The sequence below is a fragment of the Laccaria bicolor genome, genomic scaffold (assembly GCF_000143565.1).
Source record: "Laccaria bicolor S238N-H82 LACBIscaffold_57 genomic scaffold, whole genome shotgun sequence".
Classification (NCBI taxonomy): Eukaryota; Fungi; Basidiomycota; class Agaricomycetes; order Agaricales; family Hydnangiaceae; genus Laccaria; species Laccaria bicolor.
In genome coordinates this window covers 215,978-236,956 of record NW_001889928.1, presented here as the reverse complement: position 1 = coordinate 236,956, position 20,979 = coordinate 215,978, and the positions used below count along the sequence as shown (strand labels likewise).

At 48.4% G+C, this 20,979-nt stretch overlaps 8 protein-coding genes across 8 annotated transcripts; 5 read left to right on the top strand and 3 right to left on the bottom strand.

Annotated features, from left to right (window-relative positions):
* Window positions 1-143: 143 nt before the first annotated feature.
* Window positions 144-3,064, bottom strand: LACBIDRAFT_333967 (uncharacterized protein; the record flags this gene model as incomplete). The annotated part of the gene is made up of 16 exons (XM_001888620.1): window positions 144-204; window positions 253-285; window positions 337-350; window positions 406-572; window positions 622-760; window positions 832-1,036; window positions 1,096-1,202; window positions 1,254-1,341; window positions 1,404-1,578; window positions 1,637-1,690; window positions 1,741-1,849; window positions 1,903-2,284; window positions 2,335-2,487; window positions 2,681-2,793; window positions 2,892-3,027; window positions 3,048-3,064. The coding sequence occupies 16 exons, from the start codon at window positions 3,062-3,064 to the stop codon at window positions 144-146; spliced, it is 1,953 nt and encodes a 650-aa protein (XP_001888655.1).
* A 1,517-nt stretch (window positions 3,065-4,581) lies between these two features.
* On the top strand, window positions 4,582-5,971 carry MISSP31 (ectomycorrhiza-regulated small secreted protein). Its single transcript, XM_001888689.1, has 8 exons — window positions 4,582-4,610; window positions 4,674-4,758; window positions 4,817-4,966; window positions 5,020-5,067; window positions 5,123-5,272; window positions 5,328-5,477; window positions 5,529-5,820; window positions 5,881-5,971. Exons 2-8 carry the CDS (start codon window positions 4,690-4,692, stop codon window positions 5,886-5,888), a joined length of 867 nt encoding a protein of 288 aa, XP_001888724.1. The 5' UTR covers window positions 4,582-4,610; window positions 4,674-4,689; the 3' UTR covers window positions 5,889-5,971.
* Window positions 5,972-7,533: 1,562 nt separating this feature from the next.
* On the top strand, window positions 7,534-8,131 carry LACBIDRAFT_313158 (uncharacterized protein; the record flags this gene model as incomplete). The annotated part of the gene is made up of 6 exons (XM_001888688.1): window positions 7,534-7,536; window positions 7,586-7,643; window positions 7,703-7,769; window positions 7,829-7,887; window positions 7,938-7,993; window positions 8,045-8,131. 6 exons carry the CDS (start codon window positions 7,534-7,536, stop codon window positions 8,129-8,131), a joined length of 330 nt encoding a protein of 109 aa, XP_001888723.1.
* Window positions 8,132-10,246: 2,115 nt separating this feature from the next.
* LACBIDRAFT_333964 (uncharacterized protein) lies at window positions 10,247-11,694 on the top strand (the record flags this gene model as incomplete). The annotated part of the gene is made up of 8 exons (XM_001888687.1): window positions 10,247-10,310; window positions 10,498-10,588; window positions 10,712-10,897; window positions 10,971-11,048; window positions 11,115-11,181; window positions 11,240-11,401; window positions 11,484-11,585; window positions 11,647-11,694. 8 exons carry the CDS (start codon window positions 10,247-10,249, stop codon window positions 11,692-11,694), a joined length of 798 nt encoding a protein of 265 aa, XP_001888722.1.
* Window positions 11,695-12,489: 795 nt separating this feature from the next.
* LACBIDRAFT_192031 (uncharacterized protein) lies at window positions 12,490-13,659 on the bottom strand (the record flags this gene model as incomplete). Its single annotated transcript, XM_001888619.1, has 3 exons — window positions 12,490-12,937; window positions 12,985-13,553; window positions 13,607-13,659. The coding sequence occupies 3 exons, from the start codon at window positions 13,657-13,659 to the stop codon at window positions 12,855-12,857; spliced, it is 705 nt and encodes a 234-aa protein (XP_001888654.1). The 3' UTR covers window positions 12,490-12,854.
* Window positions 13,660-17,264: 3,605 nt separating this feature from the next.
* Window positions 17,265-18,146, top strand: LACBIDRAFT_295735 (uncharacterized protein). Its single transcript, XM_001888686.1, has 4 exons — window positions 17,265-17,291; window positions 17,319-17,738; window positions 17,803-17,964; window positions 18,025-18,146. The coding sequence occupies exons 2-4, from the start codon at window positions 17,381-17,383 to the stop codon at window positions 18,057-18,059; spliced, it is 555 nt and encodes a 184-aa protein (XP_001888721.1). The 5' UTR covers window positions 17,265-17,291; window positions 17,319-17,380; the 3' UTR covers window positions 18,060-18,146.
* A 292-nt stretch (window positions 18,147-18,438) lies between these two features.
* On the bottom strand, window positions 18,439-18,829 carry LACBIDRAFT_313152 (uncharacterized protein; the record flags this gene model as incomplete). The annotated part of the gene is made up of 2 exons (XM_001888618.1): window positions 18,514-18,829; window positions 18,439-18,456 (listed from the first exon to the last, which is right to left on the bottom strand). The coding sequence occupies exons 1-2, from the start codon at window positions 18,763-18,765 to the stop codon at window positions 18,439-18,441; spliced, it is 270 nt and encodes an 89-aa protein (XP_001888653.1). The 5' UTR covers window positions 18,766-18,829.
* Window positions 18,830-19,248: 419 nt separating this feature from the next.
* LACBIDRAFT_313151 (uncharacterized protein) lies at window positions 19,249-20,893 on the top strand (the record flags this gene model as incomplete). Its single annotated transcript, XM_001888685.1, has 4 exons — window positions 19,249-19,976; window positions 20,039-20,066; window positions 20,121-20,148; window positions 20,199-20,893. The coding sequence occupies 4 exons, from the start codon at window positions 19,249-19,251 to the stop codon at window positions 20,891-20,893; spliced, it is 1,479 nt and encodes a 492-aa protein (XP_001888720.1).
* Window positions 20,894-20,979: the final 86 nt, after the last annotated feature.

Sequence of the window (20,979 nt, the reverse complement as noted above, 5' to 3'; positions counted from 1 at the left end):
ATGAGTAAGTGTTTGGTGGTATTTGCTCGCTTCTTGACTCCACGTCGGTACCTTGTCAAAATTTCCTCAAATTCAATGAGGACGTCGTTGCCGCTTAAAAAAAAAAATAGGCGAAGGCCTGAAATCGTCTCCCCGTATTTTTTTCACCCAGGGAATTGAGAATATTTGTTAGCGTCACAAGCGAAGAGTTGGAAAAATGTTCGACTGGATAATAAATCATTCGTCAAGATCCCACATCTTCTACCTACTTACTCATTAGGCATGTACACAATATTAGCAGGTCCACTAAACGGAATGATCTCAGTGCACCTTCACGTTGGGTTGATTCAAACATACCGCTTTTCGACACCCTTGATTGAATTGGTCAATTAATGATTTTGAAAGCGATAAATTTGGAAGACTTACCTTCTCCTTCCACGCAATCTGCGCCTTCAACTCCGTCAAGCCAAACAATAGGACAATATCATAATCCACCCGGAAAAAATATTGCCGATTTTTCCCCCTTCCTTTGGCACACCGTTGAGGGCGGATCGGAACGTTGGCTTTGATCCAACATAGGTCTCTGTACAATTCTGGGGAGGGTATACATTGGCAGAATCAGAACTTGAAATTTGCACTCACTACCTTCAACATCTTTCCACATCGTAGAGGAGACATTGTCACCAAGGTAACAAGATACGGTGGAGAAGATATCTTCAAAATGAGCCTTTGATTGGTGACTTTGGCTGACAGCCAGACGAAACTCCGTAAGTTCATCAACCTGTGTATTCTTCAAAAGAGAAGGTAAATGACAAGAGAGGAGATTATATCATACTTCCTTGCCCGACTTACTTTCGGCAAGATAACAGAAAACAAACCAGGAATCCTCTCTTCATGGTCAGGATACAGTATCTTTGTTCGTATACGTTTGATGTGTTCTGGGTTAGTGGGATCATAAAGATCATGAAGGTAAACACCAAATGTATATCTCGAGATGCGAGATGAAACATAGCGGTCAACGTAGAATGAAATGGCGCCATCGGAAACTGCCTTGTTGCTGACCGTCAATAAATCAGCAAAAGAAAATTAAATTTGAAAAACAAAAGAATCACTAACACATGAGTTTCAGCGCGGAAAACACTCAATCCAAGTGGTGTGAGACATCGCTTCACTCGCTCACAAAGCCATTCACTGCATGCGAATCCACCAACCATGACAACATGCTGGAAATACATAAGCACCAAGCACAAAAGAGAGTAAGGTGTTCAACCGACTGAAATACTGAGCCCTGCCTTCTTCTGTTGAAGAATAGCATCGATAATACAGAGAACCGATGGAGCGAACCATTCAGAAACAGTTTGCCTTGAAATAATATATCAGCACCAGAGGGTAGTCGAGAAGGCAAGTTGGTGGTTGAAGCGTACCCAGGAATTTCTAACCGACCACGAACAATATTGCATTTTGGGTCGTTGTCACGATTTGAACCGAATTTCACAAATTGTGGCACATTTTCGTCTTTAAATCGATGTTTGGTTGTGGAATCAAAACATTTGACGATATTCTCAATGTCAGTACGATAAGGGGATTTAGCAAGAAACTCTGTAAGTGATTTTCAAAATATCGGACAAAAAGCCATCTGCCATTTGAAATAACGCACTGGAAAGCCATTTTCGCGCGTTAACGGTGACAAAAGTTGAGCCATGGAAGTGACCTAGAATCGAGAGCATTGGCGAGTAACACCGGAGAGGAGAATCCACGTACATTGAGGAACAGAAATTTCGCTGTACCTCTCTTTTTGTGGATGCCGTTGGTAAGCACTGATATCGATTGTGCCACCGCCTGCATCCACGATGACGACACCCTCCTGCCTCTGTACTTATCAGATAGTGCACTACGAAGAGAGGGTCTATTAGAAAAACAAACTTCTATAACACCTGAGGGAAGTCCATTCTGAACCGCAAAATGGAGACTGGCTTCCCCTTCGGTGACGAACGATAGCCTTGAATATCCTGAATGATCTCGTGGGATGAGTCCTGCCAGAACAGCAGCTTCGCGCAGACTGTCCTGTTGCAAACCTTCCCATCCATTTGGGTGGGACAATACAAAATGAATGTCATCCTTGAGAGTGAGCCATAACTCCCTTCCGTTCACATCAGTATCTTGAATATAATCCGAAGAACAAGTAAACAGGTAGCGGAGAATATCGGCAAGAGCATCAACGGCAGATTTCCCTTTCGGAAGAGGAGGGATTTCTTCAGCGATATTGGGCCTCTCATTTATATTGTTCCGGAGATGCAGTTTGAACCTGGAATGAAGCTTTCAGGCTCAGCGACGTGAAACAAGTGTTCAACTGACCATTCAGCCTTTAGCCAGCCCCGCTTCTCAGCTTCGACCAGAGTGTCCTCGCTGATAGCTTCAGCTCCGACGGCTTTGACTTCTCCTTGCCGGTTGTAGAGGACAATTGTCGGGATCTTTGATGCCCCGCTAATTTGCTCTTGTGCGGGAAACCTAAGTATGTTCATTCACGCATTCGCATGTCAACCGAGGGACGTGAACGAAGTGGACGTAACGTGCCTAACTACGCTTTTGATTTCCGGTATTTTTCCTGGTTCGAGAATACTATTGTTAAAGTGAACATTATAAGATTTTCTACCAACTATGATAGGGCAGGGAAACGCGCCTATAAGAAATTCCACTGTACGTTGTGCCCACGTCGAGCGCGAGCAAGAGTTTCCTGCGGGGTCCAGTATATGCTCGATGTAATGGCATGAAAAAGGTCCAATACAAGGTAAAGTCTGAGAAAATTGTAGTGAACTAGTGGAGACTCCAGAAGTTCCTTCGTCAACAGTTGGTCAACAGTCAAGACGTTTTAGTTGACTTGGCAAGTGTTTTGTCAATGTTAGTATTCGAACCTTGGCCACGTGAGCCTCGTGACTCTGTACTTCTTCTAAGAGTGGCCATCCAGGATCCCGCCCTTCGACCAAGCATCCGGACCTTTCTTCGCTGAATGCGACTTTGACTCTGTCGTTGTCAATGGCACCAGGCGTACTTATTGGCAGAATCCTCACCGGCGGTATCGGCTCATGCTATCTCTTGATGTGACCTAACGTCACGGCTTACTTATGTCAGCTTTTCAAATGCCCCCCCTCTTCTAGTGCTACGATATATGAGCATTTGCATTTCGTCATCCTACATTTCAGCCAACATGGGAAGAACAGCGAAACACAATCGATCTCTGTGCGATTTTTTCCGTAAAGTTCGCCGAATTTTGGAGGTGAGTCTGGTTGGATCCGGAGCCTGGAGCTTTTAAAGCTGTTCCAGGTTGGTTCCAGGGCAAACCCACGCCAGTCGGCGCCAATCTCGGTTGGTATGGATTCATTCTGTCTGTAACCTGATCCATTATTGATGGCGATGCCGCACATACGACCCGGTAAGTTACTTTCACGACTCGTTTTCTTGAAGTTGTAACCTGTCGAGCTAGTACTTCTACAGTCTTGAACTTCTCATGGTCTCGCAGCCCGAAACAGATGTTTCGGTGTCGAGCTTCTTGACCAAAATACACCACGGCTTGATATGTCATGGTTTCGCAGTCGATTGACGTACAGATCCTCTGGGCGTCCATCAGTCCACCTCGGAGCCGTAACAAACGAAGCCCTGCTGATTGTGATATTCGTTTTCTTGATAAAGTGGAGAGAAAGTACTTACCGTATCTGTATGCAAAACAGGGTGCAAACACGTCGCCGAAAACGCCATATTCGGTGGGTAACTGCGAATGATGGCAGAGAGCTCATGGCAGATATCAAAAAATGCGGGTTCTCGCATTCAGGTTTGCGTCCATCTTGATGGAACGCGTTGCGACAATGTACTGCGCAAGTAACCAAAGGTTGAGCCTGGGTTGAGCTGGGCGAACGTTCCAAGGCGATGTGTGTTGTGCACTGTTGTGGATTTTGCTCAATGGTCAAATTTGGATCAATTGCTTTCGGAAAAAAACGATCATGTCTCCTGCCTAAAGCGACGCCTGCATCCACTTCTGCATCATCATCCTGCCGATTTAGAATGGATGAAACTTTGATTGTCCGGCCTCAAGGCCTCACGGACAGAGAATGTCAGCGGATGATTCGTGTAAAGCCGACGAGGTCTTGTGAGTCTGCAACTTGTTTTTCGCTACTTGATTATGGGAGTCCTGACGCTGACCATACTCTTACAATCATCTCTATCAATTCTAGGTCCCCCGTATATTTGTGTAGAAATATGTGGTTAACTCTTGGTTGACACTTACCTTCTTGAGTAAGCATGTCAAGACGATCTGACACTCGTATGTTTCCCCTGAAGGGGATGCGTCAAGGGAGCACTGCCTCGAATAAGTACGAAACTGTCATCCAGACATCCGAACTCCAAGGATATGCCGAAAGCTTGGTTAGACATGCCGTCTGTCACCCCTGAAGGCCAATCTCTATATAAACGGTGAATGGGCGTCCTTCATTCCTCAGTGCCCGGTGCATTCCCATATCATCACATCTCAGGTATTTCGCCTACTGCCCCCTCTCATATCACACTCATCCTCCATCTTGCAGATCCTAGGCTGGTCCTACGTCTTACATTTTTTTTTATTCAAAACACACCCTTCAGCTGTGCGTCGATTATTTTTCTTATAGAAAAAAAAACAGATCAATAACCACTAGCCCATATTCTAGCTCGTTCATAAATACCATGCGTTTCTCAACTAGCATTGCTCTAATCGCTGCCGTCGCCTTCGGAGGTAGCAGCGTTCTGGCTCAGGTAAGCTTGAGGTTTGTGCTATGACGACGTTACATCGATATAACGATTCGCTTGATAGGAATACGATATCACCTCCCTTGAAGCTCGCGACTTCGATACTGATCTGGAGGTTCGAGAACTTGATTTTGATCTCGACGCTCGGGACTTCGATCTTGACCTGGAAGCCCGCGAAATTGAGAGCGAACTCACCACCCGTGAACTCGATTCGGTAAGTCGCTTTCGGTTGCTGCTATAAAATAATCTAACAACTTCAATGCGCAGTCTATTGAAGAGCGTGATGTCGATGAGGAGCTCGAGGCTCGCGGCAGGGTATTTACTTTTTCCTTCTGCATTTCGTAGCTCGGAGCTCACAAGGATTCTCTAGCATGGCAGAAAAGGCCGTCACGGCCGCGGTCGAAAACACAGGGGTGGCAGGAAAGCAGCTGCTCCTGCAGCAGAGGCCGCACCCGCTGAAGCTCCTCCCGCTGAGGTAGCCACTCGCGAGTTCATCGAAGAGCTTGAGGCTCGCGGCAGGGTATTTACTTTTTCATTCGGCATTTTGTAGCTCGGGGCTTACAACTATTCTCTAGCATGGCAGAAAAGGTCGTCACGGCCGCGGTCGAAAACACAGGGGTGGCAGGAAAGCAGCTGCCCCTGCAGCAGAGGCCGCACCCGCTGAGGCTCCTCCCGCTGAGGTAGCCACTCGCGAGTTCATCGAAGAGCTTGAGGCTCGCGGCAGGGTACTTTTTTCTTCGGTATTTCGTGGCTCTGAGCTCACAAGTATTCTCTAGCATGGCAGAAAAGGTCGTCACGGCCGCGGTCGAAAACACAGGGGTGGCAGGAAAGCAGCTGCCCCTGCAGCAGAGGCCGCACCCGCTGAAGCTCCTCCCGCTGAGGTAGCCACTCGCGAGTTTGATCCAGAACTCGAAGCCCGCCAGATTGAGGAGATCGAGGAGCTCATTGCTCGGGCGCCCCGAGGCGGTGGTGGCCGTGGAGGTGGCCGACGTGGTGGAGGTGGTCGACGTGGCGGCGGCGGACGTGGTGGCCGAGGTCGCAAAGCCCAGCAAGAGCAACCTACTGAGGTCAGTTCGCCCTGACTTATCTAATGTTAAATTATTAAAAACTTATTGAATCGTAGGAGGGTTAAGTGAAAGTGTAATGTGACACCGCGGATCTAAAGATTATCTCGCGTATGATGTATCTAACTATCTTGCATCAAATTTCGTGGGATTCTTTTTTATGAGCTTCTGCGACGACTTTAAGTACAACAGATGTCCATCCGTGATGATTCCTGAGTTTCAACAAGCTACATTGCTATGGCTTTCAATTTGGAAGATCATTAAAAGGAGCAAGGCTCAACACGACGTAGGTGGAAGCGCGGGGGGGGTCGACAGATAAAGTCCATAATTGCTGAATTTGTTGCTCTTCAGTTCTCTTCCTGTTGGGTCCAAGAAAGCGACGCGTTACTTTATGTCACGTGATGAGAATCTTTAGGCTTCAACTTGGGCAGAGGGCTCTTTTCACTCCTTTTAAACAAGCTGACCTATGCGCTTCCTATACGCTCTCGCTTCGTGGACTTTTACCTGTCTCTGTGTGTTTCCGAGCCTACGGACGGCTTTGCATTCTGTTCCAGTGCGATATGCTTTCCACCTCGGGCAATGCCAGTGCACAGTCTGCCTAGGTTTCGTCGCCAACCCACCTCTTTGGGTCATACCTTGAGATTCTGTGCGTCAAACCTCTCATGCATATCTACGCTGTTCTGAGTCTTGTTGATCTGTGTATCAAACCTCGGCGAAACTTCTATTGTAGATTCACTGGGATCTAAGCCTAGGCAATATCACAGGATCACAACATCATTTTTCTGAGAGGCCCTCTGGATATGAAATACACCTGGTCCACCTTCAATTAGATCTACTAATATGTCCGATCTGAGGGTAATGCTCCACGCATTCATGATTCAGTGCTTTGATCTTAATCCTTTCCCTCCTACCATGCTCTTCTCAGTTTATTTAGACAAAGTCTCGAACCGTGCACGTTCTTAGGGCCATCGCTATCGCTGGAAGTTGTTCTCGTGATTTCCACACGTGCAAGACCGATCGTTCCGGAGGACCTGATCTGTGCCTTTCCCCCGACTGGGCAAACGTCTTTATGGTCTTTGAGATTCCATTTATGTATACCTCCTTACCCTCATTCCCCAACCACGATGTCATGGCCAGCGGACGATTTGTTTTGAAGGGACGCCATACTACGATCTGTATAGTCGACCTTTGTTGATCATCGATACTGGGCCGTCTTCTTGGGCTACACTTGCGATTGACAAAAACCTGGTCTGAGCTTTGCAAACCATTCCAACCTTGATCTTAAACCTTGATCCCCCTTCCCCCCACATTCAATGGATGTTTCCGCGGATCTCTGTGACAGAAACAAGGCTCCTTATCCCTGAACACGCCGTCAGTGCTGTTAAAACTTTATCTTTCCTTTTCTACGAGCCTTCAGGAAACAACGAATACACAGCAGGGTCCCGATTGACAGGTTCTATCCTAGGGGCTGACACTAGAGCTAAAACGGGTTGCGCCTTTCCCGGCGTAGTCGATCATGGAGTTGTAAAAGCTGAATCGGAAGGAATGAGAAGCTACTAACCCCGTGTCTCGTAATTGCATCGATATCGATAACAAGAAATGGAACGCGTGTACTGGCCAGGATCCGCCCCGTCTCCTACGTATAAATGTCTGAACTGCTTCAGTCAGTTCTGCACTTTTGCGCCCTCTGTTGATTCCTTCATTACCACTGTACGACATGGTGGGTATGCATCTGTTTCGCATCTCCCACTCATATTTATCTTCTACAGGTTGTTACGATACAGACACTGTCTCCTGGCGACGGCAAAACGTACCCCAAGAAGGGCGGTGCGTCATTACCATTTCCCTGCGCGATCATCCACTCAGATCTTCGCACTCCTTTGCAGATAAGGTGACGATTCACTACATCGGAACTCTTGAAGATGGAAGCGTCTTCGACTCGAGTCGGGAACGGTGAGCATCCCCTATATAACAACCATGAAGGATATCTGAACAAATGCCTACTTTGTCAGAGGGATTCCATTTGAAACAGAGATAGGTGTCGGTAAAGTGATCAAGGGCTGGGATGAGGGTAGGTTGCCTATCTCCCTACGCTGTATGCTTAATTGCCGACGAGATTAGGCGTACCTCAACTATCACTGGGCCAGAAGGCCATTCTCACCGCTTCCCCTGATTTCGTCCGTGTTTTTATTCACCCCTCCTGGCGTCTTTTTCTAACGGGCCTGTAGGCTTATGGTCCTCGCGGCTTTCCACCTGTGATACCGCCAAATTCAATCCTCAAATTCGAGGTCGAACTCCTGAAGATATCCAAGTAGCCGTTATCCCTCTTTATCTCTTTGTCCTCTCTGTTTTGTTGGGTTGGGCGCGGACTGTATGTTTTCTCCACCGCATCTGTATCTTTCTGCCATCTGCAATATAGTATTTTCTCAACTCTGCAATTGTGATGATTAGATACATAAGAATCAATTTTGATAAACCGGTTGTAGGATCGATATCATCATTGCTCGGTGTCAAATTCAATCTAGAGTTTTAGCTGTTCTCTTGAGCCCCCTTTCCCATGACTGATCGTTCCACTGTACTTCATCCCAATCACCAGCGCCCACCTCCTGCATTTAGTCACTCCATTGCTGACGCTCAGCCGATCTTCCCATGTACGCGCGCCATTCCCTTGGAGAGCGCCATGAGGCCGTCGATTGCTCACTGGCCAGGCTTTTACGGCCCTCAAGTCCCTGGCAGTGATAGATCTGAAATCCCAAGCCACCAAACGCGACATATCAAACACACTGCAGGCTGCGTCCTATAAACATATTTGAATTCTGTTGCTGCGGTTCAACTTGTCGTTCCTCAATCAACCCTCAAATGTTCCTAATATATTTTCCAGATAGCCAGCCGTCATCAAGATTTACGAAGCTGCATGGCTTAAGAACCCCCGATTATATGATATCTAGAGATGCATTCTTCGGAGATGGTAGATCTTCCGAATTCCAAAAATGCCCATAGTTAGCCTTTCCCCCAGAATTCCCCACAGGGCTTAAAGCACTGACTGCTCGTGTCAGAGGGTGGCAGAGATCATGTTTATCGAAGTCGATCATATTCAACAACCACTGACATCTTGTGTTGCCAGATGGGGAACTCGACTTGGAGAGGTTGAAGGGTGGACATCGATGAATACTTATTGGTTTACTTCAACTGTCAATTTAAGTCGTAAGCTCCGACGATCCCATGTCTGAAGCCCAGGAATTTGTTACCATTCGCCTAAAATTGATATAATTTGTTTTCTCTCAGGCTTTCGAGGAGCAAGTTCCGAGTCGGAGTAGCTAGTAGTGATGACTGGTCCCTCCATGTCGTGCCCAACGTACTCAATTCGGCGGAAGAGGCCGTACTCTCCCGCGTTGTGTGCACCGAATCATAATACGTGCGCAGTGCGTGCATATCTGTGTTTTATCTATGTTGTGTTTTGATCATGAGCTGATGTTCACGTTATCCAGGTGTGCTGTGGTATCGTAGATGTTGTTATATCCGTCTGTGGAATAAGTGTCGAAACGTTGAAATTTGAAACTCAAAGAATGGGATAATTGTTATCATGTCAAGCGCTCAAAAAGGAATTGTTTTGGCAGCACATTGGCTCGCGGGCTGGGAGATCTGGACGGGCATTGGTCTCGCACGACGTCTAACAATAAGCTTCAAGCGCTGAAAAGAAAGTGTCCTTAAATAGCAATATGAAGAGGTATTGCCACACGTTCAGGATGCCTGCTCCGATTCGGGTTGCGCTCCCTTCGCTACTCTTGCTTTCAAATAAGCGTCCATTTCCGCAAATGTCTTCAGTTGATGTTTTGCAAACCGGTCGTAAGTTGTGTTCTCCGCGTAAGCAACTTTGGCGGTCTGAATCTGCAGCAAAAAAAAATCGTTCAACATCGCTAAACCAACACAAAGCACAGTAGACGCACGAGGATATCGGAGGTAAGGCCCCTTATCGGGGATGCTGATGTTTGGAAGCAATGCATCCGATATATCAGGCCGCCTAATTTTTGGGCGACATAATCTTGATGGTTCTGTAGCAAAAAAAAAAATGACATGACGGTTAAAAACGCCATGGAGTAAAACATACATGATATTTAGTATCGAATGTCCAATAATCGCTTCCATGTACGACAAGTGGTTCGGCGGCGGCGAGTGTAGGGTCGATGATCGCTTTCAGTGGATGGGTGAAGATGTGATCGACCTCCCTTTTCTCGTTCTGAAGCGAGTTTAAAATTTGAGAATTAGTGAGGAGAGCGACCACTGGTGTAACAGCAAGGCTGTGGAACGCGTGGGGTTCCAGAATACCAAGAGTATGTATATGTGGGCAGGCTAACGGAAGATTCACTTCTTCATAAGCCTCACGATACTAGCATAAAGCTTTTTAACATACTGATAGCTTATACAACAATATGACTTACCGCCGTGTCCACGAGGTTCTTGTCGCTCTCTTCAAACATCCCTCCTGGCAGGGCGGTCTGTCCGCCTTGAAAACGCAAGGTCTTTGCCCTTGTCGTCAACAAAACCCTGAGTTTCCCGGAGTCTTCATATAACAGTACCAGTACTGCTCCCAGCTTTGATTTTGGGTATGATGAGCTACAAAGAAGAGAGGGAGTCAAAAGTTCGACCAAATTAGACACAGCTACGAATGACGAACGGACAGGTCTGCTGGTGGCCGATTTGAGGAGGAAAAAAAGTCTATTAGGCGTTGGACACATGCCCTCGGCCCTTCAGATAGTAATCCAAGAAGTTCTGTAGGTATCTTTGGCGCGAGTATATCGTTCATGGTTGGTGATCAAGTTGTGATCGAGTCACGGGTCGGCACCTCAATACCGAATCCATTAGAAGCTAGCAGATGCAAATAAATGACGTCACAGTTCCAGTAAGGTTACCCCTTTCTCTAACTTTTCAATCCAATCCCAATACAAAATGGTAGTTCCAGTTGACGCTACATATCCTGCACCCGGTAAAGGTTTCGACCCCCACAAGAAAAACACTGCCCTTCAGAGCCACGTCGCTTTCTTTGACCGAGATGGGGATGGGGTCATTTGGCCGCTTGATACGTTCGTCCTTGGAGCTCTATGAAACTTGGCTGAAGAATCTGATTATCTATTCTTTAACCTTTGTTATCGCCAGATTTTTAGGTTTTCGTGCACTCAAGTTCAGCATTTTTTTCTGCATACTAGCCACAATCTTCGTCCATGGCGGCTTGTCGTGCGTAATTTCAAGATCTCTACAAAAAGTAACGTTCTGACTCAAGAGTTTCTGAAATCTTTACAGGTACGTCCTTTGGGACGGGGTTGTGCCCGACCCTTTCTTCCGTCTCAGCATCAAGTGGGCCCACAGAGTGAAGCATATATTTTGCGGATCGCGTTTACTCCTCACCGTTCAATGCTCTCATCCAGGGGAAACATGGCTCAGACAGTGGGGCGTACACCACTGTTGGCGAGTTTGACGAGGACCGGTTCAACAAAATCTTTGATATGTATTCGGCTCCTCCGCATAAGGAAATGACTTTCATGGAAGGAGTACGAATGTTACATGGAAATATGAACCCTTATGATTTCGTACGTTTCTGTTATCGCATTTTCTGATAATACCGTTATTTTCTGCATTTTATTGAATAACTGATTCCATTCGATTCGGTAGTTCGGATGGGTTGCGTCGGCATTCGAGTGGTTGGCAACTTACCTCTTGATAGCCCCGCCCGACGGAAAGATGAGGAGGGACGATGTTAAGGCTGTGTACAATGTGTGTCTCATTCTTCTACTAATAAAATTTAACGAGTTGATTAAAAAAAATTCTCCCACAGGGCTCAATCTTCTATCACATTTCTGGAAGAGAAGCACCTCGTCAGTAAAGTTATGGTCTCAGTTCTTTTTTTCTCTTCCGCAGGGCTGTTGTGTTGAAGATCATTGGGTGTGACAGAAGTAAATTATTCGTGTATTGTATTAGAGAATCGCCCAAATTCCTCCATGTCTGTATAAAAATTATGGGAACTCATTTATAGGCTCTCTGCGCCCAGACTCCTAAGATTGTTCGGTTCCATCACGCGCTGAGAACGCGGCGTCTGCAGCTGCTAGTAGTAGTTATAGTGATTTGAATTTCTCTCAATCTGAGTGGAAGAGCAGAGAACCGTCCAGTTACTTGCATGCAACCTAGTCTCGCGTAGAGAGCTCCTTAAACCCACATAGGTCATGAACGAACACTATCAAAACGGATTTGCCGTCCATTTCGCAAGATTTATCAAGGGGTCGGATTGGGGTTTACTATCAACGCTAAGTTGTGGGTCTTGGGTTGTCGCGGATCGCTGGCCCGCTTTGTTGAAGGGAGGAATTTTTTCTGGAGGAGAAGCAGCTATGGAATTACCTCTCAGTGCCAATCGTCCAGATATTCATGAGGATCTCGAGAAAATGGAGATTTGCTTTCGGACCGCTGACCGTTAGTTCTGCCGCCTCGAGTCCTGGCTCCATATAATGGGAGAAGCAAAGAACGAAAAACCGTGGCCATGTGTTGATGCCCTGCGGCAATTATGTAGGGGCTTCATGAAATGCGGGCATCAATGAAGTGGAATAGGGGGATCTAGGGGAATCCAGACACTTTTATTTCAACAGATGTGCGTTGAGCACGCTGTGGGAAATGTCTAAAACCCTTGAGGAAAGCAGTTGATAATATTTCTTTTCTTACAGCACCTGTTCATATACGGGACTTTTCCATAGTCTATGAGAAGAATTTATTAGATAGTTGGATGAATTGATTGTCCAGCAATCACTATCCATCATCTTTATCTGGCTTGCCACAGCCGCCAAGGACGTACAGCATAGTCCCGCTTCGCACAGCATCACATAGAGCATGTGTTTCCCCAGACCGACGTTTGTACGCCCTTTCTTGCCTAGGACAACAATCGCCTGCCCTGTATGGGGGAATCGCAAATTAAGAACGGCAATCCGAAGGCTCGAGAACATCCAAACACATAAATGAGGTGGAGTAGAAGCAGATAGGAACCAGCAGGCGAACAGGTCAAGGTAAAATCAGGGCGGGATCATCCTGGTTCTGGATCACCCGAGTTGGTTCCAGCATATTCGCAATAATAAATCTGCCATCTAGAAAACCATTGAGAATCAGGTATACGTGTGGATGTCATGCGTACTTGGCATATCATTCTCATCCGCCCTCCACGAAGCCTGTTCCAAATCCTTCGCAACTCCGCTCACGACATGCCGCTTCACAAGCCTCCTCCTGGCTGCCTCGATATCCACGTCGAGGAACCACCGCTCGTCAAGAAGAAGACCGCCGGCGCTCCATGGTTCGATTGAAAGGAGGGTGTATAGTCCTTCGATAATGACTATCCGATGGTAGGGGTATATCGAGACTGCGTCTGGGGTTGGATCCTTCACTGCGTGATCAAAAGAGGGTGCGGTGATTATTGGCGCGTCGGGCTCTCGTTCCGCGCGAAGAGAGCGAACAAAATTTACGTAGCCAGTTCCATCGAATGTCCAGTAGCTTCCTCGTCTGTCATGGGCCTGCTGAGGATCTGGAAACAAGTCCAGTTGAGCTTTAGTAAGATGCCACCCATCGAGTCCGACGAGAATTGCTCGTGTGGTCGACTCTGGGTCCAAGACAGCGTTTGTATGATCAACCAAAAGTTGTGCGAACGTCGACTTTCCAGATGCTGGAATGCCTGAGATGCCTACGAGCAGACGTTTTGAGGATGGTGTTCTGGATGTTGACACTTTTGAGCAGTAGACAACATGTTCGTCGGTTGAACATACTCCTCTAACTTCTTGACCAGAACTTGCGATAACGCCTTAGCTTCAGCCTCCATTGTCAAATTTCTTCAATCAGTGGAAATGATGTGAAAGTTGAACCACAAGATTGGAAGTTGAAGTCGGAGCTCGTTTTGGGTGGGCTGCGGTTAGGCGCCGACTGACTCGGAGACTCCTGTAATAAACTTCCTCTCAGCGCCCACAACATCCAGCGACTAGACACACACCAACTTTTCAGCCATTACCTGGGAAGAACAAGATCAGTCGATATGGCGAGCTCAAGTTCAAGTGCGGCGGGAAAGGTGATCAAACGGTGTGTCAGGTTACAATTGGCATGAAAGATCGGTCCTGAGCCATCTCCACCATGTCAGAGCCGACCCATCGACTATTCATGACAAATTTATGGTAGGATACCAAGCATGGTATGCGATCTATGCACTTTGAAGGTTATACCACTGATTTCTCTTGGTGTAGGTTTACATGTCCTGGAGATGGTGCACCCCTCGACCCAGGTTCGTTTCAAAGATTATTGCTTTCGTCGAGAGGCTAACAGGCTCTTTAGGCCACCATGGGTGGTTACACTGGTTCAATTACCCAATTCCTGATGGAGGACGCCCAAATACAGATTTATGGCCAGATGTATCAAGTTACTCGCAGTCCGAACTCTTTGTTGCACCAGGCTTAAAGACTCAGACGGGTGAAGACATGTACTTGTTCTCCTCTCGTAATACGAAGACTGTACAACGGTGCGCACATTCGATGATCTTATCTCATAAAAGATGCCGGGGTTCACAAATCAACTTCTAGGCACTTCCACTGGATGGCAGAACACGGGGTCGACGGCGCTTTTCTTCAGCGATTTGCTGGGCAATGTGACTTTATAGATGATAATCATAATGAGGGCATCTTTCGCATGCGTGACGAGATTGGGGACCGCGTCCGAGAAGCCGCTGAGCGTGAAGGACGAGTTTTCGCGATTATGTGAGTCTGCACGTTTTGATATCCCTGCGTCGTGTCCCATGAACTTGTTTTGAAATGCAGGTATGATGTCTCAGGTGTGGCACCTGATCGTATACAACGCATATTGGAACGCGACTGGTTGCATCTCATTCGTAACAAAGGCATACTGGACAGCCCAAACTATTTGAAAGAAAAGGGAAAAGCAGTCGTCACGCTCTGGGGTGAGAATCATCCACTAAACCGATATAGTTTCATTCATCTGTGGGTCTAGGGTTCGGGTTCGATAATTCCGGCCACACACCTGCCTCAGTTCGTGCAATCGCCAACTTCTTCCGAAGTGCTACTCCAGGAGGTGCCTATATCATGGCAGGCACACCTGCGCACTGGCGGACAGCAGAGAGTGATGCCGATCGGAACCCCGAATTTTTGGACGTGTGGCTGAATGAGTTCGACGCTATCTCGCCATGGACCGTAGGCCGGTACGGCAACGAACAAGAGGCCGACGACTTTGCAGAGACAAAGATGAAGGGTGATATGGAACTTATAAAGAAACGGAACGAGGAAGGCATATATCGAAGGATCGATTACATCCCGGTTGTTCTTCCAGGCGGCTCGGTGAGTTGAGATCGATATCTCCGTTCTACGTCATGGCTGATGTTAACATCGCAAGGGGTACAATCTTTCTGAGGGAAAATGGGATTTCAATGGCATGAAGAGGCAAGGTGGTCGTTTCTTGTGGAGACAAATTTTCAATGCCCGCAGAATGGGTGCACGAATCATGTATGGAGCTATGTGGGACGAGTGAGTATCTCATCTCATGCCTCAAGGCACAGTATAACCGCTTATTTATCTGCAGGTATGACGAAGGAACCGCATTCATGCCTGTTGTTCCGTACAAACGACTCCTCCCAGTATCAGATAAATACCCTTTTTTGGCACTTGATGCGGATGGCTATGATCTCCCATCTGATTGGTGGGTGCTCTTTCCCGATCGACGGTCTAATTTACGTGGCTTAAACGAGGATGATATAACATAGGTATATGCGGATCTGCGGATTCGCAGCCGAAGCACTTCGGGGCGAACGGAGGGTTTATGACAGTTTCCCGTCGAAGGAACTGCAAGATTATTGGTCCACGAGACCGAAGTATGAAGACCTCGACCTGAAGTCCGGAGATTTTGTGTCAGGATCATCCAGCGGAGCTGGTAGTAATAGTACCGGTGTTGGCGGATCCAGCGGTCAGTCTTATCAAGAATGGCTTGCACAACAGAAGGAAAGCAAGGAAGAGCCACCCCCTCCGCCGTATTCGCTTGAAGAAGATGAAGCTGCAGCAGCTTCAGCTCAACCTACAGCCGCGACAGCATCTTCTTCTTCGGCGTCTGCAGTAGCAGCCCCAGTTGTGGGGTCCGGACCAGCAACTCGTTCTGAACCGCCCGTCGTCAATACACCGTCAACTGACCCTTCTGCGGGTGTCACAAATCTGGCTGGTGTTCTCGGTGCTGGGGTAGCAGGAGCGGCCGTCGCATCTCTAACCAGCGATTTCGCTCGCCATGGGATCTCTTCTTCCCCACAAGGACCGTCTGTGGTTACGCCAAATCAGTCGCAACCGCCATATGGGGGGTCTGATCAGTCTGGTGGACCACCAGGTTCTCATCGACCAAGTTACGAAGGGCCCAGTACATATGGTGCACCATCTTCCTCGTCCCCTCCACCTATAGGGCAGCAGCAGCCGGGTTATGGAGCTAATAATTCCTATGCTGGACAGCCAGCAAGACCGCAACAGGCAACGTATGGGGGCTCATCGGGTCCCACATCTCCTACAAATTCTTCCTACCCGTTCCAACAAACAACTGATGCTGGACCTGCGGCTGCGGCCTCTCCTCCACCTCTTCACCCTGCGCATCCTGCCGCTCAGCAGACACGCTATGGTGAACCTAGTGTACAAAATAACGTTGGAGCCGCAACGTCCCCTCCGCCCCTTCACCCGGCACATCCCACCGCTCAGCAGACGCCCTACGGTGGAGCTGGACCTGGTCGAACACAATCATTGGCTCATGCTCGCCCAACAACGACACAGCCACATCCTCAGGCTGCTCAGCAACCAATTCGACCAACGACTGCAGGAGGTCGTCCACAGTACCCCAATACGGCAGCTCCTACCTCTATACCCCCTTTGCCTACGCAAGCGCCAGCAAACCAACCTGGTCCCTGGTCACAAGGGCAGTGGCCGCCTGCTGATTGGAGGGCGAATAAGAACGACTCTCACGCTGCTTCTGGCCCCTTAACGTCAAGTTATGAAGCACCAGTGACAGGTGCTGTCGGCGGTGCAAGTCTTTCGAGACCTCATACGTTCACCGCTTCAAACGTCGGAGGTAGCAGTGGAGCCTCATTAAGGCCAAATGCGACGTTAGGAAGTCGACCTTCATCAACTAATTTGCGTCCAACGGCGACAGCACCGGCTACGCCAACCACTCCACCGGGGGGATACCACCCTTCCCCTGGAACGGCTCCATACAGCGCTCCGTCGTCAGCTTATCCAGCCCCTGGAGGGTCATCAGGTTACGCGCCCGGCGGTTCCTCTTCATACAACCCACCGGGTGGACCTTCGTACACTCCTGGTGGTCCATCCAATTACGCAGCTCCACCTGGACCTTCCGCTCCCTCGGGTTACGCCCCTCCTACGCCATCTTCATATCCTTCTGCTTCACCACCATCATCTTACGTACCTACTCGTCCTTCCTATGGACCTCCCGTCGGAGGTCCTTCGTTTCCACCAGGGCCTGGTGGGCCTAGCTTTCCATCTGCATCCTCGTACTCCTCAATGTCCTCCTACCCCGGTGGACCAGCTTTTCCGGGCACCGGTGGGCCGCCATTCGATCCAGATAACAAGGGATCGACATGGTCAACCTTTCCTGGACAAAATGCTTACCGTCCAGCACAGGGACCATACAGCCCTGCGCAAGGCCCTCAATTTCCAGGAGCAAGTTTTCCAAATGCTTCACCTATGCAATTTCCCCAAGGTCCCGGCGGAGAAGGGGGTTTCTTCGGCATGCCTAATCCTTCATCTGATTACAATCCTTCATATCACAATTCCTCGTATTCTCAGCCTTCTTCACCTCCTGTTCATGGTGGGAGCCCTTGGATGCCCGGACAATCGGGGCCGCCTCCTATACCCCCGCGTACGTGCTATCTCAATGCCATCTATCCCTCCTTATGCTAATTATGTACTTCAACCAATCACAGGTCCATCAAATTATGCTCCGTATGCACAGCCAGGACCAAATTATGCTTCGACGTCCTCCTCGGGATCCAGTGCGTTTGATTTTGCTTTAAGCGCAGTGGATAAGGTCGCCGGTCGTAAGGCGAGAGACCAACTTGAAACCGGCGTGGGTAGTGTTTTCCAATGTGAGTGTTTTCGTCCGATCACCGATCGCCTCATTACTTCTCTTAACGCTCGTGTGACAGCCGGTAACAAACTCTTCAACAAGTTGGCCAAATAACGACGTCAGGCCCTTTCTATCGCTTTTTTGTTGCATACGCCTGCCTCGAACAATTCGCGATGTTGTAATTATAATTGATAAATGATTTCCGTGACGGAAAACCGAATGACCCAAACTTTCTGGGGTTTTAATGTGCCTGTGTTGGCTGAAGATCGACAGAGGTAAAGAACATGGAAAATTCGAGCGCCAATGTCCTATTCATTTGGCAGATGTATCACGATAGATCTCTCCTCGCTGATCGACATCTAATCTCCTCCAGCAAGGTCGCCGTCAACCCTTTGACAAGAATATAACAGGGGTTACATTTTGTTGATAATAAACGGATATGACGGACAAAGTTACTCTGGGATTTTGCTACGAAGTTTCAAATAAGTAGTGTTCAATGGGAATTATAAACCTGTGCACTGATCGATTCAACAAGACTTTTACGTTAAACTACCGAAATAAAACCCACCGTCCAAGAGATGTTTTTTTTTTTGCCCAGCGAGAGTAATAAGGCCGTTAAAAAAAGGGCGAGAAACGTTCGTAAGTACTCTAATCGGGCTGTGGACGTCAACTGGTCAATCGCAGATACCACTTCTCTTCGACCGCTTGGAGAATAAAAGCACCTGGAAACTGGTTCCGAATCAATCAAGATAATGAGCTGTCCAGCATCAGGAACATCAACATGCGTCGAAACATGAGGTAGACAAAAGGAGGGAAGCATCTGGGACTGCCAGAACACATTATCAGAAGAAAAATCGGGAAAGACGACCGGCCGTTCGAAGAAGCTGCGAGTAAGTTAAAAGGAAAATAGTGCTCCAAGGCAACGAGATAATGGCAACCCATGGTCCTGTAGCGGTTGAGGAAGATAGCCTGGCAACTAAAGCAGCGGAGTGGCATTGAGATTAGATGGGAGATCAGTAAATGATAAATAAGGAGTTGAATCTGGATGGGTTGAAAGAATAAGCTTTCCTTCGATGTGATTTGGACACGAAAGAGAAGAGAGCAAGGTTCGGCTTTAGCTCCGCGTCGTCACGTAAATCTCCGCGAAGGACTCGAGGTCAGTGGCAGGTGGCCTCTACTTGGAAAATTCTCACCGCGTTCGCGTTCTCAAGGGCAAGACGTATTAGATCGAACGAATAGAAAAAAAATATATAACATCAGTGAAGGACAAGTGCGCACCCGCTTTTCCCATTGTCCATCAACGATGCAGACGCAGTACTATGGTGTCCCTCCAGGTCCCTTCCATTCCGATCCTTACAACCAGTGTGTTCAAGGTGTCCTACAGCCTGCATTTCCCAATCAATACGGCACGATACTAGGCGGAGGGGGTTTCATAGGCGACTTCTCAAGGGGATCCCCATTTGCTTACCCACATCCAGAGTATGCTTACTTTCCAGACCGCGGAGGACCATCGACCACCATCCCCTCGACGAGCCTTGCGGTCAGCAGCCTCGACGCCACCGGTTTAGGATTCACCGGGAACCCATCTGGCACCGACCTCTTTCTTCAACCCGAGGATATAGCGGAGTACGCGCAGGAGTCGTGGCAATGGACGGGGCAACCATGCCACGGACTTGGACCGCTCGCGACTCCAGCGCATATCGCTCATGTGCATCCAGAACCTGACTTTTTCGAGGTCGATAAAAGCTCGGGCAGTTTGGTTGAATCGGGAGTTTGCTCCCCCACTGCACAGCTTCCCACTCCTGCTGCGATGGCTGTTTTACTCAACCACAAAGCGCGACCTGAGAGAAGGCACGAGGAAGGGTCGTCTTCGACTGCTGTTGCTCCTCCTCCTCCACTTCCTGTCGTCGATACGACGCCTCATGCACACCAGAATGAGACGGTGGCAATTTCTCCGCCAAGACCTGTTCCTGATAGATCGGATATCCTTTCGCGGGAGAAGAAACATGCTTGCACCATGTGCTACAAACGGTCAGTTTTAATTAGTTGAATTTTCACGGAAAGTGACTCACCGATCAATTTCAATGTTGTAGATTTGATCGACCAAGTACCCTTAGAAAGGTAAGCGCGTGAAATGCTACCTGAGACCAGGAGGCTCATCTCCATCGATTGTAGCACCTACTCGTGCATACGGGTGAGAAAGGTACGTCAGGTGGAGTCAATATATTTTCCAGGAACTAACCTCATGTTTAGCATTCGTCTGCGAGACGTGCGGTCGTCGTTTTGGAGTCGCGTCCAACCTCAATAGACATGTCCGCCGATGTAAATCAAAGCCCGTCCATATGATATCTTCGGGATCCGGTAAATCATCTTCTGAGTCGCCATCCGCTGCTTCACCCGACACTTTGTTGAGCGGCTCTCCTGGATCCAGCTCAGCTGGCGGGGCGTCGTCTTTACACACCATGCAATCCATGGCCTCCGCTAGTCCAGCCGTCGCATCTCCACCAGACCCGCAGCGGAAGAAAAAAAGAACGAGGCCTGCGTCACCATCGCGGTCTACCCCAGTATCATGCTCCACACCTCAGTCGCCTTCTCAACGAACAGAGGCGTTGAAAGAAGCCAAGGCTCCCAACGCGCCGAAGCGACGTCGACGCGCACCTTCCCCATCTTTATGGGTCCCGTTCTCCTTGCGCACATTCAACCTCGTTTCAGAGGAACTCAAGAAGGCGGCTCCCGTGCCCTTGCCTCCAGTCTGCTTCAATCCGCCAGCGGAGGAGAGGAATTCATGGGATGAGAATGTTGGGCCTACCCCTTATCATCCTTGTGGCTGGAGAGGCGTATTACCTGGACCAGGCCTGAAACAGGGAATGGGCACGCGAGGGAAGGACGTGAAAAACATGAGTGGCAGTGGAGGGTTTGGCATGCTCGGACGAATGGTAGTCATTTAACTGATTCTGTGGCTGTCGCGGCGGCCAGCATACGCTTGAAGACGATTCCTTGATGAAAATAGATACGAATACGGTGACGAACGGAC